The sequence below is a fragment of the Bubalus bubalis genome, chromosome 3 (assembly GCF_019923935.1).
Source record: "Bubalus bubalis isolate 160015118507 breed Murrah chromosome 3, NDDB_SH_1, whole genome shotgun sequence".
Taxonomy (NCBI): domain Eukaryota; kingdom Metazoa; phylum Chordata; class Mammalia; order Artiodactyla; family Bovidae; genus Bubalus; species Bubalus bubalis.
In genome coordinates, this window is record NC_059159.1 from 45,031,013 (window position 1) to 45,049,839 (window position 18,827).

The window sequence follows — 18,827 nt, forward strand, 5'->3', positions numbered from 1 at the left end:
ACTTTCAGAAGCAGATTTTATGAGCCCAATTCTTGTATCTCCTCGTATCTAGAAAAGCACTAAAATCCTTTACAATGATGACTGTTCTTCCTGACTAGCAGAAACCTTCTGCCAAAAAAAAAAAAAAAAAAAAAAAGCGCTTGATTGCATGTATTCCCCTTTCACCAAAATCATACACACTGACCTTTCCCCGCTGCCTCTTTCGAGCAGTTTCTCGGAGCTACCTGAAATGCTATTTCCCAGGCTATAGTCCTCATTTTGCCTCAAATAAAACTTATTTTGCAATTCTCATGTTGTGCAATTTTGTTTTTTTTTGGTCGACATTTCCAAACTTACAAGGTTAAAATTATCCTGAAACCAAAGTCAGAGAAAAACACTGCAAGAAAAGAAAACTTCAGGCCAACAACTCTGATGACTGACTACAGATGTAAAAATCCTAAATAAAGGACTAGCACTGTTGGTGAGAATGTCAATTGGTCCAGCTACTCTGTAAAACAGAATGGAGGTTCCTCACAAATCTAAAAATAGAGCCAGCACATGATCCAGCAACCCTACTCCTGGGCATATATCCAAAAGAACTCAAGGCACTGAGAGGAACACAACATTACTTCTATAATGTTCCCGCTAAAGATACACAACCTGAATCTTAACATTTAGGAAATACCAGAAAAACCCAAAATGAGGGATTGTCTATAAAATAACTGACCTGTGCTCTTAAAAAATGCCAATATCATACAATTGAAAAGAGACAGAGAAACTGTTCCAGATTAATAGACACTAAAGAGAGACTTCCCTGGTGGCCCAGTGCATAAGAATCTGCATGCCAACACAGGTGACATGGGTTCAGTCCCCGGTATGGGAAGACTCTACATGCCTCTGAGCAGCTAAGCCCCTGCACCACGACTACTGAGCCCAAGCGCCGCAACTGTCGAAGCCCGTGAGCCTAGAGCCTGTGCTCCGCTCGACAAGCTACTGCAATGAGAGGCGCAGGCACCTCAGGGAAGAGCAGCCCCCGCACCCTGCAACCAGAGAAAGCGTGCCACAGCAACGAAGAACAAGCACAGCCAAGAATGAATAAATAACTCAAAAAAGGAAAGAAAGAATCTGCCTGCCAGTGCAGGGGACATGGGTTCGATCCCTGGTCCAGGAAGATCTCACGTGCTGCAGAGCAACTGAGAGCACCCAGAGCCTGTGCTCAGCAACGAGAGAAGCCATCGCAACGAGAAGCCCGGGAACCGAAACCAAGGGGAGCCCCTGCTCTCTGCAATGAGAAAGGCTGCTCGAAGCGACAAAGACCCAGCACAACCAAGAGTAAATAAATAAATGAGGCTAAAGGGACATAACAAATGAATATCACACAGGATCCAAGATCTTTTTCTTTTCCGCAAAGAACGTTAATTGGGACAACTAAATCTAGTAAGCTCTATAGATTAGATAATAGTGTATCAATGTTAACTTTATGATTTTTATGATCTCTTTTTATGAAATACTCACTGAAAATGATTTGGGAGAAAAAAGAAAATGATAAAGCAAATGTAGTATTGGGGAATCTGGGTGAAGGCTATTCGGGGATTCTTTGTACTATTCTTGCAATTCTTCTGTGAATCTGAAAAATCATGTTTATAAAGATTTTAAAAACACACAAATCAGGGACTTCCTTGGTGGTCCAGTGACTAGGACTCCTGCTCCCAATGCAGGGGGCCCAGGTTCAGTCCCTGGTCAGGAAACTAGATCCCACATGCCACAGCTAAGACTTTGCATGCTGCAACTAAGACCTGACACAGCCAACTGAATAAATAAAAATAAGTATTTTTTAAAATCAAAACAAAAAAACAAAAACACACAGAACACTATATGGATAAATATATATATTATATACCTACATATATATATAGAGAGAGATGAATGTGAGGAACACAAGATACTTCAATTTTATCCCTAACATCTCTAATATTATTTCTCTAAAAAATAAAAACATGCTAATATTATCACTAATAGATGGAGGATAGTAATTATTCATTTTAGTATTGCCTAATGAAGAATTTGGCTTGCCTTAATGCCCGGAAATAATCTCGAAACCACTGGAATGTTCCAAGCGACAGCAGTGTGTCTTTATCACTCGTGGTGGGCGTCTCAGACCCACCGTGCTAAGGAGGTGCTCCAGCTGGGTCCCTAGATGGTCTGTGCTAACATGACGACTCAGGACGGAGCAAGCCACCCCAGGAAGATCAAACACATGATCACAGGGTGGAGGCTCTGAGCAAAGGCATGTCAGTCCAATCTCCCAGATATGTGTGTGTGTGTGTGTGTGTATGCTCAATTGTGTCTGACTCCTTGCAAACCTGTGGACTACAGCCTGTCAGGTTCTGCTGTCCATGGGATTTTCCAGGCAAGAACATTGTGTTGGTTACCATTTCCTTTTCTGGGGGATCTTCCCAAGTCAGGGACTGAACCTGGGTCTCCTGCAATGAATAAAATCCCAATAAAAACTCTGGACACTAAAGGCTGAGTGAGCATTCCTGCTTTGTAATACTCTGAGTATTGTTATTGCAAAGTCTTGCATCCCTGAAATGTATGCTTTGGTCTGGAACCCCTCACATCTCGCCCTGTGAGTCCCTCTCTGGCAGGTTCTGATGTGTATCCTCCTGCTATATTAACACTGTTATCATAAGTGAAGTGCTTTCCTAAGTTCTGTGAATCACGCCAGCAAATTATAAAACCTGAGCGTGGTCATGGAAACCTTGGAATTTGTAGCCACCTATGTAGTTAGAAGTGATGATGGGCCCTGGGGACCCCTGAGCTTGCAACTGGTATCTTTTGGTGCACTGTGCTCTCACTTGAGTTTGGCCAGCTCATTTCAAATGTACATTTTTTCCTGTGATTAAACTTCTTAAATGAATAATTAACTCAAATTTTCTTGAAATAAAGTATGAGTTAAAACTCAAAAAGCAGGAAGTTGCTGCATAGCACAGGAAGCTCAACCCAGTGCTCTGTGACAGCCTAGAGGGGTGGGATGTGGAGGGAGGTGGGTGGGAGGGGACAGAGGTATACTTATGGCTGACTCATGATGACGTATGACAGAAACCAACACAACACTGTAAACCAATTATCTTCCAATTTAAAAAACAGAAACTCAAAGCAATAAGAAAAAAACATCTTGGGAAGAAAGGAAAAAAAAACTCTTAATTTGAATAAATCACAAAACTGTTCCTAGAAACATTCTGCATGAAAACAGCATTCGATAAACAACACAAGGCTGCCATTAAAAGCTTACAAAAATTTCTTTGAATATAAAATGAACCATGAAAATAAAGAGCTAATTTTCCTGAAACCCAGAATTATTTTCATAGCTCACTAAGAAACAATGTAAATTTAACATCTTTGAATATTTTTTCGGTGGGGGGGGCATACCACACAGCTTGCAGGATCTTAGTTCCCCAGCCAGGGAATGAATCCGGATCCCCAGAACTGAAAGCACTGCGTTCTAACCACCGGACTTTCAGGGATTCCTAACATTTTTTAATTTTTAAGTTGCAAGACAAGTAATCAGGACATTATATCCTAAAAAACTATTTGAGTGGTTCTCTCACATAAACAAGTCCTATAAAAAAAACACAAAACTCTCCTATAAATCATCCAAATATAAAAAGTACATAAAAAAGAAAAATGGCATATAAAATAATTGATGGCAGGGTACAGTGACCTCAGAGATACAATTAACTTAAAAAATCAACTTATGTACAAATTAGCAGGAAGGCATCCATTGCATAGAATCATGGAGAAAGTTGCAGGGATAATTGTTCTCAAAGATAAAGTATTCTGAGAAAGAACATGGTTCAGAACAAAAAGAAGCAAGGTTGACAGCAAAAAGAACACTAAACCTGTTACTCTGCACTTTGGCTAACTGGGACATAACTGGTAAAGCGAACCTCACACTTCCTTCTTCCCACAGTGGACACCTGGAGCAAAGGTCCAAAAATTCAGTTGTTTGGATAATATATCCAAATATATTACGAAAAGTATCCAACTTTATGATAAATATAAGAAAGAAAAGAAGAATACTATCATGGCCTACAGCTACAGGTTAAAACAGTAACATTGAAGACTGACAAGGACGTGGCAACAGCAGTCAGGACCCTTGCACGCTGCTGGGAAGACTGCGAGGACTTCCAGGAACGCTGCCAGCTGGCCTGTGTGTGACCAACGGGAACCCAGCCCAAGGCACAAATAAGCCATATGTTAACAAAGAGGGTCATGGCACAGCTTGACTTGTAAGGGAAAAAAAAGAGAAAAGGGATGTCTTATCAAGTCATGGAAGACAAGGATTTTTTTATATAGAAATATATTCCTTACTATACAAATCCTAAAATAGCTTTTATCCTCTCTTAACATAAAACTGATTATCTTATTATTATTGTAAAAATTGAAAATCTTCCAACAAAGAAACTCCTAGGATGGCGAATTCACTGGTGAATTCTATTGAACATTTAAGGAACAATGCCAATTCTCACAGACAGTTCTGAGAAATAAAAGAGGAAGAATTATTTTCCATCTCACTCTATGAGGCTGGGAATTACCCTGATACCAAACACATCGTAACAAAAGAGAGACAGATACCTCTCTTGTGAAGAGACATAAAAATGCTCAAAAAATAAATAAAAGCTACGTTTACACCAATATATACAAAAGAAGAACACACAGTCAAGTAGGGCTTCTCATGGGAATGCAAAGCTGATCCAGTATTTAAAAATCTATCGCTGTCATTATATCAACAGAAGACAAACCATATGATTATCTTAGTAGTTATATAAAAATATGACAAAATTAAACATCCATTTATAGATAAAGCTCTCAGCAAAGTAAGAATAGAAGGAAACTTCCTTAACCTGATAGAGGGTATCCACAAAACTCCTACAGCTGACATCATACTAGCACCTTATTCCTAGATCTGGAATGAGACAAGGATGTCTGCTTTCAACGCTGCTACTCAGAACTACACTTCCTAGCCTGTGTAGTAAGACAAGAAAAAAAATGACAAAACACTGATGGAAGGCATTTTTTAAAAAATTAAATGAAGATGGGAATTCCCTGGTGGTCCAGTGGTTAGGACTCTGCCCTTTCACAGCTGCGGGACTTTGATCCCTGTTCGAGGAACCAAGATCCCACAGGCCAAGCAGTACTGTCGGAGGGGAAAAAAAACCCTAAAAATGGTGACTTTCAGATTTATATACCGGAGTTCTCTTCACTGGTGTCTGAGATGGTTAAAAAAAAAAAAAAAATCTGCCTGCAATGCAGGAGAAGACCTGGGTTCGATCCCTAGGTCGGGGAGATCCTCTGGAGGAGGAAATGGCAACCCACTCCAGTATTCTTGACTGGAGAATTCCATGGACAGAGGAGCTCTCGTCAAAGGCTGCTTACAGACCACTGTCCACTGTCACCAAAAGACACAGCCCCTGCTTCGTCAAGTGATGCACTCTGACTCCCCTGGAGATTTGTTACACCTTTCCTCTCTGCTTCCTCAGGAATACTCAAGCACTGTTCTGTCCTGGCCTTGTTCATAGTCTTGTGGGGTCTTCTTTGGGGACTGAATATCTGGAGATTCTGAAGTTGGCCAGCAAATTATCATGACTTCCTGCCTAGTTGTGTCTTTATGAAGCCTTTACAGCTAATTTGGAATTTGAGTTTTCTGTATTACTTAGTTCTGTTGAAAAAGCACTTCTGGGTTCTCCCACCTCTTTCATTCCTCCAAAAAGTTTCCAGAAGTGGAAAAAATTCAGAACTAAGGTACTGCTATGCATCTACTGGTCCCAAAAGATCTCATCTCTCTTTTAAACCCACTCTGACCAAACTTCCTCCTCAACGATTCCCCTGAAACTATTCATGTCAGGGTCACCAAGCAACGTCCACGCTGCAAACCCAAAGGTCAATTCTCAGCCCTTTTCTGTTGGGTTGGCAGCATTTGATCACTAGCCCTTCTTGGAAACTCTTTCTTTGCTTGGCTTCAAGGACACCATATGCTCTCACTTTTTCCATCTATCTCACTTGCTGCTCTTCCTCAGAATCCTTTCATAGCTTGTTCTTTCTCCCCAAAAGTTAAATGGTCGATTCTCCAGTGTCCTCTTTCTACACTCACTCCCTTGTTGATCTTATCAAGTCTCATGGCTCTAAATACTCATCTATATGGTAAAACTGTGCTTCCCTCGTAGCTCAGTTGGTAAAGAATCCCCCTGCAATGCAGGAGACCTGGGTTCGATTCCTGTCAGGAAGATCCCCTGAAGAAGGAAATGGCAACCCACTCCAGTACTCTTGCTTGGAAAATCCCATGGACAGAGGAGCCTGGCAGGCTACAGTCCATGGGGTTGCCAAGAGAAAGACATGACTTAGCGACTAAACCACCATGTTAAAACCTCTGAAGTTGGACTTCCCTGGCCGTCCAGTGGTTAAGATCCACACCTCCAATGCAGGGAGTACAGGTTCGATCCTTGGTCAGAGAACAAAGATCCCACATGCTGCACAGTGCAGACAAAAAAAAAACTAAAAAAAAAAAAACCTCACTAGTATCTTCAGCCTGGTCTTCTCCACTTAACTCCACACTTGTATATCCACTGTCCACTCCACATCTTCACTTAAATGTCTTATAAGGAAATTAATTTGTGAAAGAACAAACTGATATTCACCCAGAAACAGGCTCCTCAAAAGGCCTCACCTACTTCAGTAAATGACAATTCTACCCTAAGTTACTTACTCCAAAAACCCCGAGGTTACACTTTTCTCATACCCCACAACCACTTGTCAATAAATCCTGTCAGTGCTTCCTTCAAAATAAACCCAGATTCTGACCACTTATCACTAACTTCTGGTCCACATTACAGCTCATGGTGATGCCATGAGCTGTCACCAAGATTAACCCTGGAATGCTGAGCGCAGCTTTTCCCTCATTTCTGGTAACGTTTTTGCCCCTCCTCTCCAGCCTCCTAACCGGTCTCCAGGCCTTCACCACTTTCCAGACTTCTTTCCACCCAGCAGCCAAAACCACCTGTAAAACGCACATCAGATCACCTCACTCATCTGCTCAATGTCCTCCAATGGCTTCCTGTCACATTCTAGGTCCAAGCGGAGAGAGACCTACAGGGCTGGACTGCCAGGATCTGAATCTCAGGATAACTATAAGAATCTGTACACGGAACTCCCTGGTGGTCCAGTGGTTAGCACTCCACACTTCCACTGCAAGAGGCACAGGTTCCATCTCTGGTTAAGATCCCACATGCCTCACGGTACGAATCCCCCCCAAAAGAATCTGTACAACCTCAGGCAGGTGGTTTAATCTTTTTACACCTCAGTTTCCTCATCTATATAACATTTCTACCTCCTGAGCATGTAATGAGGATTTATAGACATTAACTCATTAAATTCTTCAGAACTAAGAATATCCTACTTTTCTGGGGCTCTCTCTATGTGCCTGTCTCTATTAACCCCATTTATACTAATTACTTCCTGTTCTCCATATTTTCCCTCCTCCATATCTTTGGTTCTTGCTTTATTTCCCTACCTGAACTGTCCTTTCTAACTCTGAGATAAAGCCTTCATCATCCCCTCATCTAGAAGTAAATTTCCCTTCCCCTATATCTCACAGCATTCAGGATTTTTTTTTTTAAGGTTTGACTGTCTAATCATATTTTTTTTAATGGTGCTAGGGTGCTACCAGTTTCTTTATTTTTAGCCACGCTGAACGGCATGTGGGATCTTAGTTCCCTGACCAGGGATCGAACCCATACCCTCTGCAACGGAAGCACTGGAAGTGTTAGCCACGGGACCACCAGGGAAGTTCCTCAGAATCTCTCTTATCCTAACTTATAAACTATTAGCCAAAGATTCTTGTTTTTCCTTTTTTTTAAAACTTTGCATTCCCAACCATACCAAATAGTGTAAATACCATCAGAGTAGAATAAGCGTTGAATGAAATGGTCAGCATCATTCAGAAAGACCTCAGGTGAGCAAGAGAACTGTCCTTACATTTTAGAAAAGCAGTTTCAGACAGAGAGATATGGATAGGAAAAAAGTATAAGAAATATTCCTCAGATTATCTGTAAGGAATAGTTATAACTCCTTGTGAACATCCCAAAGCAGATATGATTCTATGATTTCATGTCATCCTCTCTCTACAAACTAAAAACTACAGAATCCTTAGTCTACTTAGGAACCACCTGTCTTATCTCATCCAAGTCTATAATAAAAGGTCTGTGGGGAAAACTTCTGTCTGACAACATACCCCACACCTGTAATAAGAGACAAACTTCACCTGGAAAGAACTATACATCAAGCCTCCAGAGGGGATCACTTTAACAAAACAGAAAACACCAGCAAAGCTGTATTCACCTGGGACAGGGCACTGTCTCAATAAAAAAAGAAACTGACAAGATTTCAAAGACCCTATAGTTAAATTAACTTCCTAATCCTAGTAGAGATTATGCCCAGATGGGATTTTACCAGATAAAATTATATTAGACTGAGATTTTTGTTATTTTACGATATGAAGAGGTAGTAATTAGTATTAAAGATACACTTGGTAATGACAGAGACCAAGCTTGTACAGAAAAATAAAGATCTCCTCCAGCTTAAATGCATTCAGCAAAGGTAATGCTAATGTTCAAACAAGGCAAGCATTAAACCAAATGCACATATTCCAAGAAACCCCTTTCTAACAGCTTCCAACCATGGCATTTCTAACAGAAAGCCCCCAAATTCATTGATATTTCCTCCATCAAGAAGCAGAGTCTAGGGACTTCCCCTAGTGGTCCAGCAGTTAAGACTCTGCACTTCCACTGCAGGGGGTGAGTCTGAGTGCTGGTCAAGGAAGGTGCAACCAAAACAACAACAAAAAAGCAGGATCTAAGGATCTCCCTGGCAGTCCAGTAGTTAAGACTGGGCAGTGGGCACAGGTTTGATCCCTGGTTGGGGAACTAAGATCCCACATGTTTCAAGGCACGGCAAAAAATATCAATAAATAAAGCAGGGTCTACGTCTCCTCACTGGGATCTGGACTCTGTGAGCAGCTGAGCAACAAAGCGTGGCAGAAGTGACACTAGGTTAGTGTCCAGGCTCGATCTTAAGAAGCTCTCAGTTTCTATTTCCTACCTCTTGGGATGCTTATTCTTGGAGCCCAGCCAGCAGGCTATGAGCAGGCACAGGCAGTCCACAGAGAGACCCCAGGAACCAGAATCAACCTGCCAGCCATGTCAACAGGTCATCTTGGAAGTTGATCCACCATCCTTGGTCAGACCACCCCAGCTGACTCCACATAAGCAGAGATGAGTTGTCCTTGCCATACTCTGAGAACTGAAGTTTCCTGAGCTAAATAAGTGACTAGAGTTGTTTAAGTTTGGGGTGGCTTGTTACACAACAATGAGTAACTGGAACATGACCTCCCCCCGCAGTCCCGTCCCATTGATTGACAGTCGCCACTGAGCCGTCCCATCCCATTAACTGACAGTCACCACTGACACAGTCCCAGGGCAAGGATATAATCAAGGGTTGTCAATTTCGGCACCAGCTACCAAAACCTGGCCACACTGCCTAGGGGAGGACCTGTGAAACTGCTAGTGGAACTTGACTTTTTGATGTTCTTGGAAGAAAAAAGTTAGCCAGCTGATTTACCACTCGATTTACCACGTCATGTTACTTGTGAAAGGCAGGGTAGCACAGTGGTTAAGAGCACAGACTGGGGTGAGACGCTCAGGATTTAAATATTGATGAGTCAGTCTCTCTCTGCTCTCATTTCCTCATGGGGAAAGAAGAAGACAGTAACCTCCGAGGCTACCAGGATAAGGAAGGCTATTAAAAGGAAGATTTTTTTTTAATTAATTTATTTAATTGGAGGATCATTTCTTCACAATATTGTGGTGGTTTCAGCCATACATCAACATGAATCAGCCACGTGTACAATATGTCCCCCCATCCTGAACCCCACTCCCTCCCCACCCCATCCCTCTGGGTTGTCCCAGAGCACCAGCTTTGAGTGCCCTGCTTCATGCATAGAACTTGCACTGGTCACCTATTTTACATATGGTAATATACATGTTTCAATGCTATTCTCTTAAATTATCCCACCCTCACCTTCTCCCACATAGTCCAAAAGTCTGTTCTTTACATCTGTGTCTCTTTTGCTGCCTTGCACGTAGGATCGTCATGACCATCTTTCTAAATTCCATATATATATATATATATATTTTTTTTTTTTTTTTTTTGACAGCACAGCATGCAGGATCTTAGTTCCCCAATCAGGGACGTACTGGAGCCCCCTGCAGTGGAAGCATAGAGTCTTAACTACTGGACTGCCAGGGAAGTCCCTGTTTTTATTTATTTTTTAATAAATATATATGTATGAGAGGACCAAAATCAGTTTCTATTACTCACATGGCAACATCGTCAAGTGCTGCAACAATACCCACACTCCAAGGTCAACTTTAGCCACACTTGCCCCCAAACTGAAAAAGCCCGGTATGGAGGAGAACATACAAGCTTACACCACCACCTCCTCTCCAAACACTATCCAGGCTCAGAAAGCTCATTATAGATGGACTCAGTAGTATCCAACTCTTTGTCACTCCATGGGCTGTACCCTGCCAGGCTCTTCTGTCCATGGAATTTTCCAGGCAAGAATATTTGTTGCTGTTTCCTCCTTCAGGGAACCTTCCCGACCCAGGGATCAAATTCCCATCTCCTAAATGGGCAGGTGGATTCTTTTACCACTGAGTCACCTGGGATGCCCTCATTATAGGTAACAATGGCAAGAAATAAAATTTAAAAAATTAAGCGCTTCGCCAAACATTTACAGCAACAGCGGAAGACTACTCTCCCTCTGGGCTTCCTTGGCATTGGGCAAAGCAAGGCTATTTGCAACAATAGTGCATAAGCTGACTACGACAATGCTCACAGGAGAAATGAGGATTACAAAGTTCCTTTATTCACAGGTACCCAAGAATTATTAAATAATTTTCTGAACTAAGACAAAAGTCTCACCATCAAAGAAAATTTTCTTCTTCCCAGATATGCTCTTATAAAAATGAGACTTCAAAAAAAAAAAAAAAGAGATTTCTCAATATCCCAGATTCTTTACTTAATATTAAACTACCAATGCATAGAATACATTCTCAGGGCTCAAGTCTGAGTAACAGTGATATTCTGAGATATTTCTACACACATTACAGATCAGCAAATATTTTATCAGACTAAGGGAAGCTAAAGAAAGGAGGTGGTAGAGAAGAGACAGTAAAAATATGGTTTAAAAAATAGTATAATCAGGAAATTTTAGAAGCAAGGGAAGGCAGGAATATTCAAGACAGGAAGTCAGGGAGTGGCTGGGAAGGAGGGGACCTGGGCATCACCTGAGACTAGGCTGGAGAGACTGTTAAGAGCTGGCCAGTAACAGGTGTCTTTGACATCAGCAGCTCTAAGCATTTCAGAAACTTCAGCATAGATTGAGTTGAGCCACAGGACAGGGCCTGCAGGAGTATAATCACCCCTCTGACTATGAAGTCCTTAAAAAACTAGATAAAGTTTACCTTTATTCAAGTAGGCCTATCTGCCTGCGCCCTCCCCCCAAACACAAGACGGTGCCCCCCACACAAACATACCATTCACATCTTCTGCCTTCATGGCCAATGACCGGCATTACTTTAAACAACGAAAGAAAACATTTTCAATCCACATTCAAAGGAAAAAGGACAAAAATGCAAAGGTCTGACTAAGGTAATACTGAGCTTAACTGTCAGTTAATCACCTGCCAAGAGGGGCCCAGTCAAGCACCTTTGGAGAAGGAGGGAGGAGCTAATGGGATAGGCCAACTAAGTGTCAGGCCACAGGTTGCAGAAAGTAGGTGGATGTAAATCAATGTGTAATTTCTAATGTCGTAACCTAAAAACATTTACTGAATGACTTAAGAAATAAACCTAAGTAGGTCATCTATTGGCCGGGTTCCCCTGGGTTCACAGAGGAAGAAGTTATCGGTAGAAGAGCATCCAATCACCATCACCAAGGGAGAAAAGTCAAGGAAGAGGGGAAAGGAAGAGAGCTAAGGATATGGAGAAACTGTACATTTCCGCACTCTGGCATGAAAAAGACTAACAAGAAGTAATACCGCTGTTTGTTGTTTAGTCGCTAAGTTGTGTCCAACTCTGCAACCCCATGGACTGTAGCCTGCCAGGCTCCTCTATCCATGGGATTTCCCAGGCAAGAACACTGGAGTGGGTAGCCATTTCCTTCTCCAGGGGATCTTCACAACCCAGGGATCAAATTCGAGTCTCCTACATTGGCAGGAGAATTATTTTCCTGCCACAGGGAAGCCCAAGAAGTAATAAAGACCAGTGTTAAAATCATGGGACCCAGACTGACTGGGTTCAAATCCTAGCTTTGCCATTTCCTAGTTGTGTGACCCTGGGTAAGTGACTGGGCTTCCCTGTGCCTCAGTATCTTCATCCATAAAATGGGTAACTAAACCTATTTCATTGGGTTATGAGAATCAGTAAGTGAAGTGCTTAGAATAGCACCTGGCACATTGTAAATGCAACTTAAAACTGCAATATTACACTGATTATTATTCTTATTATGAACTGAGATATCTGGCCTGAACCTATTAACTCAGGAAGCCCTGCCATTATACAGAAGTCCCTTGTGCTCAGAAGACTCACTAATGGGTGTATTTCTATCAACAAGGGACATAGCAGAGAAGAGATTTGTTAGTTCGGAAAACTGATTACCCGGGGAATAACTAAGTCGATGTTAGGTACTAGACTCCTTACTTCTCTGTCAGTATTTTTCTGGTTATTAAGTCATTCTTTCATTGTAACGTAAGGGGCAAGGGGAGGTGTCAGAAATGAGACAAAGCATAAACTAGTGCATTCTGATCATGCTGATGGTTCAAATGACTTGGCTGGTGGAGAACATGGCAACATTAGCTTAGAGAAAACTTTCAGATACTCTCCATGCCTTATACAACAAGAGACTGAGAACAAGAGTAACCCGGAACAAGCATTCACAATAAAATCCCACGATTCTCACGACTTAAAACCTAGAGGAGAGCTTGCTACACTGAGAGGTGTATGGTGAACATCAAGCGCGCTTTACTTTCCTCAATCAAAACTGGGCTTTGGTTCTCAGGAAAAGTTCTTTAGAAACAGGACTACAGAGAATGTATCTCAGCAAACATGAAAACAAGGAAAAGGCAATTTTTCTAAGACAGGGAGCAATGGGTGAAGAAATAGAAAATTAACTGGCGGCAGGAGAGGCTTGTTTTCCATTTTATTTTACAAAGACTAAACATATATACCATATGTATCTATATACACAGCATGTTTCCTTAGGCTGTCTTTCACTGACACCTGCTCTTTTGAATTCACAAAGGAAAAAAAAAATTGGGGACCTCTGAATTTTTAAGATGGACTTTTGAGAGATATTCTGTTTATCTCTACTTACCAGGAAGAAAGAAGACCTAAACACAGTGAATACGCACTATGTTATCACACAAAGGAAGGCATTTTAAACACTATCTCACTTCATGCTCGTAATAACCCTATGACTACATATGAGAAAAGCGAAGCAAAGAGAAATAAGGAAACAGCTCCAAGGTAATAACTGCCTAGAAATGACAGAATAAACTCAGGACTCTATAGATCAGAAGCTCCTGGATGTTCTGAGTACTTCCCGCTACTGCCCAAGGCCTGAGAGTCAGATCTTTTAATATCCACTTGCCTGAATGTTAACGTCTGCCCACAGAAGTAAGTGGGCGCGCTGGAGTAGAGAACACCTGACGACTCGGCATCGTTACGAAGAGCTATGTTTCTCCGACTGCTCAGGCTGTACCCCTCAAAGCCAGCCGTCCACTCTTTTTAAAAAGCAAAAGATATTGAAAACTGTTAGAATCATTTGGGGAAAATCTTCAACACGGATATATTAAATAAAACTTGGAAGTGGAAGATGCCACTCTTAGGAGTCATGGGCAAGTTCAATAAAGGGGAAATTTTCAGTGATACGGTGTCATGGTTAATCCTACATACCACAAAGATTTTAGTCTCTTCTTGCACATTTGTGGCAAGGAAGATCAAACAAGCATTATCCCTTACTACTCAATAAAATCATGTTTGAGCTTATTCCAACCTAAGAGGTAATTAACAAATGAGTCTAAATATTTTTAAAAAGTAATACAAGAGAGATCAATTTCAAATCATAAGACTTTTTTTTTTTTTTTTTAAAGCCCCTACCAAGATATATATTGAAGGTTTGGCTTAAATATTGCAGACTTCTAAGACAATATTTACAAATCTTTGGTTTTAGGGACGTTTATACTCCTATCTGGCACTACTTGGGGAACCTTGCATTCATGCATGCTCAGTCGTGTCTGACTCTTTGCAACCCCATCGACTGTAGCCCACCAGGCTCCTCTCTGTCCATGGGATTCTCCAGGCAAGAATACTGGAGTGGGTTGCCATTTCCTACTATAGGGGATCTTCCCAATTCAGGGATTGAACCCACATCTCCTGCATCGGCAAGTGGGTTCTTTACCACTTGAACCACCTGGTTAGCCCATCTGGGGATGTTTGAGAGAAGAATGAATGAAAATTTATCAAAATTAACATGAAATAATTTGAGCAGGAAGTAAAAGACGTGTCTCATGTCATTCTTCATCAATTCAGGGTCTATCCTTAGGAAAAAGGGTTGTCAGTGGGCTGCTTTTTAGCAAAGAATACAAGTCTTCATACATAGGAAAGTTTCAGGAGTAAGAGGGCAATGGCATACCATGCGGCACCAGTGTGGAATGACCGATCTGGGGGACGCTCCACGGACTCCACTCCTGTCGGCCGTCTCCTCGGGCGCAGACTCTGAACTGATAATCAACATTGGGGTCTATGTGCAACACAATGAATTCCGTTTCAGAGCCTACATATACATCCTCAAAATGATTGGAAGTACATTTACGGAACTGGAGCCTGTAATCTTGGGCAGTAAAGTCGTCATCCACCTGGGGAGAAAGGCTTTATGTTAGGTAGAAGTCAGAGAACAACTTCTCTCAGCATTACAACCTAACTCTGAATGGGGGCCTTTGGGACTGAGCAAACAGGCCCATATGCTGAATATGAGCTGGTCTCAGGAAGCTCAGAGAAAATATGACATCATTATTTCCCTTCTTTTCCTTACTGAACCATGTGTTTTTATTTTGTTTGTTTTTTTTTTTTTGGTGCACTGAGTCTTCATTGCAGCACTTGGATTTAGTTGCCCCTAGACATGTGGGATCTTAGTTCCCTGACCAGGGATTGAATCTGCATCCCCTACACTGGCAGGCAGATTCTTAACCACTGGACTGCCACAAGTCCCTGAACCACGTGCTTTATAAGCCCGGTGTGATATGAACAGATCTGCTTTCTTTGAAGTAATGACGTGTTTCCTACATAATAAAGCCCAAGATAAGACAGTCAAAATTCAAAGACAAGCATCCCACAACTACATTATTCATATAACTAAGAGAGAGGTAATATCTGAAATATATAAAGGACTTCGTAAAATTAATAGAAGACAAAGCAGCCAGCAAGGGAAATGCATAGAAGACACGAGTAAGTGTTTTACAGAATAAGAAATATAAGCAGCTGAAAATATATAAAGATATGCAGCCTAACTTGTAGTACGGAAAATGCAGTCAAAACCCACAATGAGGTACTACACTGGCAAAGATATAAAGTCTGACAATGCCAAGTACTGGTGAAGATGCAGAGTAAGAGGCATGCATACACCACTGGGAGAAGGACACTCGGGGACAATCACTTTGGGAAGAGTTTGGTTATCTCCTGGTAGAGTATACATCCAATATGCTACCTCATAGTTTTACAGCTAGGTATATACTTTAGAAAATCTCAAAAGTGTATGCAAGAAAGCATGAATAATAATACTTATAGCAAAAGAACTGACAGGCAAAAAAAAATAGAAATAGAATAAGAGTCTTTGTTTTGAACCAACAAAAGTATCTCTACTGCTTTCTTCTGTACAAAGGCTTCATTTTTTAAATTTCATTAAAAACAATGAAAATAAAAAATTAATCAAAAACAAGAAAAAGAATTTTATAACGAAAGTAAAAATCCCATTTAAGAAAAGTTTCCAGAAGCTGACCACCCACCTCTGAAGGATGTATTTGTCAACAGCCAAGATATTATGACTCACTTGGACATGGTTTTTATCTAAAATATGGTAATTCACATGCATAATATGACTTATCACATGCTTAATATGACCAATACACAAAATTCTTGGTAATGCTGAGAGTGTGGGGGAAAAGAACATACTTTTGAACTTTTATTTCAGAGGTACTAGTTCAATGTTGAACAGAAAAATATCCAACACCCAACATTCACTAACACCTTCTGAACTTTTCTAATAAACAGAAATGGGAGCAATTCTCAACTCACCAAGTTACGTTTGGGAAATGTGTGATGGCAAACGTTTTGATACAGAGATTTTACTTTATTTATTTATTTATTTTTTGATACAGAGATTTTAAAAAGTACCTTCAAAACTGTCCATCTCAAAGCAACAGCTAGTTCAAGTTCCCTATGACCTTAATTGTAAAGCAAAAGGCACTTTTGTTCATGCAGAGAAGAAAATAGTAACTAATAAAAAAAATTGTAAAGGCCCCTAAAACTCCAATTCATAATGCTGAAGCCACTTTTACAGTTCTGAATTACATACCTTACACCACCGTACGATGATGCCTCCAGGTTTCTCTATCAATTCTTCTATCTGTACCGGTGGGCGAGATGCTACCGTTCCATGTTTAAAAATGTGGTCTTTCACTATGTTAAGAATTGAGTCATCCAATTGAGCAGATAAGCAAGGCACGTCGACTAGTAAAGGCACTTCTGGTAGGCTGAGGAAAGAAAGCTCACGTTTATGAGACTTTTAACCACGAGTTAAAAATACAAGGGAGTATAGCTTTTAAAATTGCATATCACTATGTTGTATTGGGCTTCCCTGGAAGCTCAATCGGTAAAGACTCTGTGTGCAATGTGGGAGACCTGGGTTCAATCCCTGGGTTGGGAAGATCCCGTGGAGGAGGGCATGGCAACCCACTCCAGTATCCTTGCTTGAAGAATCCCCATGGACAGAGGAGCGAGCCTGGTGGGCTACAGCCCACAGGGTTGCAAAGAGTCAGACATGACTGAGCAACTAAGCACAGCACATGTTGTATACCCCAAATGCATACAACACTGTAAATCAACTATACATCAATTTTTTAAAAATTAACAAAGAATATTTTATTTTTCATTTCACTTATTTATTTTTTGGCTCAAACGTGTGGCTTGTGGGATTTTAGTTTCCTGACCAGGGGTTGAATCCAGGCCCTCAGCAATGACAGAGTGAAATCCTAACCACTGCACAGCCAGGGGCGTCCCAACAAGCAACATTTTCAATCAGTCACATGCTGTAAGGACGCAGGAGCCGCTGGTAAATAATGCTAATGGCAGTGGGGGATGAAAAGGGATAGGGTCACAACTGTCAAGTTTATGTCAAAAGATTTGGTTTACTGAGTTGTGCCTCAAATTTCTTTGTTTTAACTGAAGTACAGTTGCTTTACAGTATTGCATTAATTTCTGCTGCATGGCAAAGTGATTCATTTACACATATTACATGCATTCTTTTTTAAATTCTTTTCCATTATGGTCCATCATTGGTTACTGAATACAATCTCCTGTGCTGTACAGTAGGATCTTGTGGTCTGAGCTATGACTCAGTTTTAATGATATGTCCAGAATTTTTAAAATTTAATGATTCTCTTACACGTTAGGATTGAAGAAAATCTGTTCTATTTCACAGATTACAATCTCAACTATTCCACCCTAGTAATACTGGTAGTGGGTAGTGAAACTTTGAAAACTATACTATCTTCTTGAATCATAATTTTTAACAAGGAAAAAGAGAAGGAGAGAGGGAGAGAGAGGAAAAAAAAAAAGAAAGAAAAGCAGTTTAAGCCCAAGAGACACGCGCTCTCACCTGTCCAGCTGGATGTGCGAGGCTTTCTTGGTAAAGCTCCAGAGCTTTTCATTCTGCTCTCCTACACCTCCCCGAATGGCGAGCTCACCTACAATCAGGGATAAGAGAACCAGTACAGGAAAAACAGTCACCTGTGTTAGGTGGGTCTCCACGTCTCTCGAAAACGATTCTTATATGATGTCACAAATTCCCCAAAAGCAAGTGCAGGAACTATTTCAGCAGTGACTTTAAAGTGAAACACAGAGGAACGGGGTACACGGTGGCTGCATTCTGCCAGAGATGAAAGATTCTGCTCTGCAAGTGGAAACCTGGTTTACCAACCAATTGTATGGCCAGGTCCCCAGGGACCCTGTCCTTCCGCAGCCCTAAAGAACTCTACCAGAACGGTTTTCTGTCTCACTGTGCCCTGGAGTCACTCAAGTGTTTTGAGACCACATAACAATGACCCCACCCCTCACCAAAAGGAAAACAGAGGCATACTAACACTTCTTCAGAATCCTCACAATTCCATAAATAAGTTTTTATCCCTTGGGAAGGGAAAGGAGGAAAAAGTTTGAAATTTAAAAATATTTCTGAAGTAAAAAAAAAAAATTTAGCAGCAGATGCTCTAACAAACATGTATGTGCCTCAAAGGATTTTATTTTCTAAAATAAAATCACTGGTTAGGCCTCATGCTGATGGGTACACACTCTTGCCCTGTGCTGAACTGCTGCTGAGTCTGTTTCCAAATGCTGAGCCCCCAGGGAAAGACATTCTGCAGTCCTGCTAAAAAGAATTTTCTCAAACGCACTGTTATG

The 18,827-nt window shown here is 41.1% G+C and overlaps 1 protein-coding gene across 1 annotated transcript in view; it reads right to left on the bottom strand.

The window, feature by feature from the left end:
* CRLF3 (cytokine receptor like factor 3) overlaps positions 1-18,827 on the bottom strand; it is a 41,685-nt gene that overhangs the window by 5,788 nt on the left and 17,070 nt on the right. The window contains exons 3-6 of the mRNA XM_006059395.4: positions 18,031-18,118; positions 16,729-16,906; positions 14,791-15,013; positions 13,747-13,879 (exon numbers count right to left, since the gene is read on the bottom strand). Of these exons, the coding sequence (XP_006059457.1) occupies positions 13,747-13,879; positions 14,791-15,013; positions 16,729-16,906; positions 18,031-18,118 (622 nt within the window). The remainder of the gene's footprint in view (positions 1-13,746; positions 13,880-14,790; positions 15,014-16,728; positions 16,907-18,030; positions 18,119-18,827) is intronic.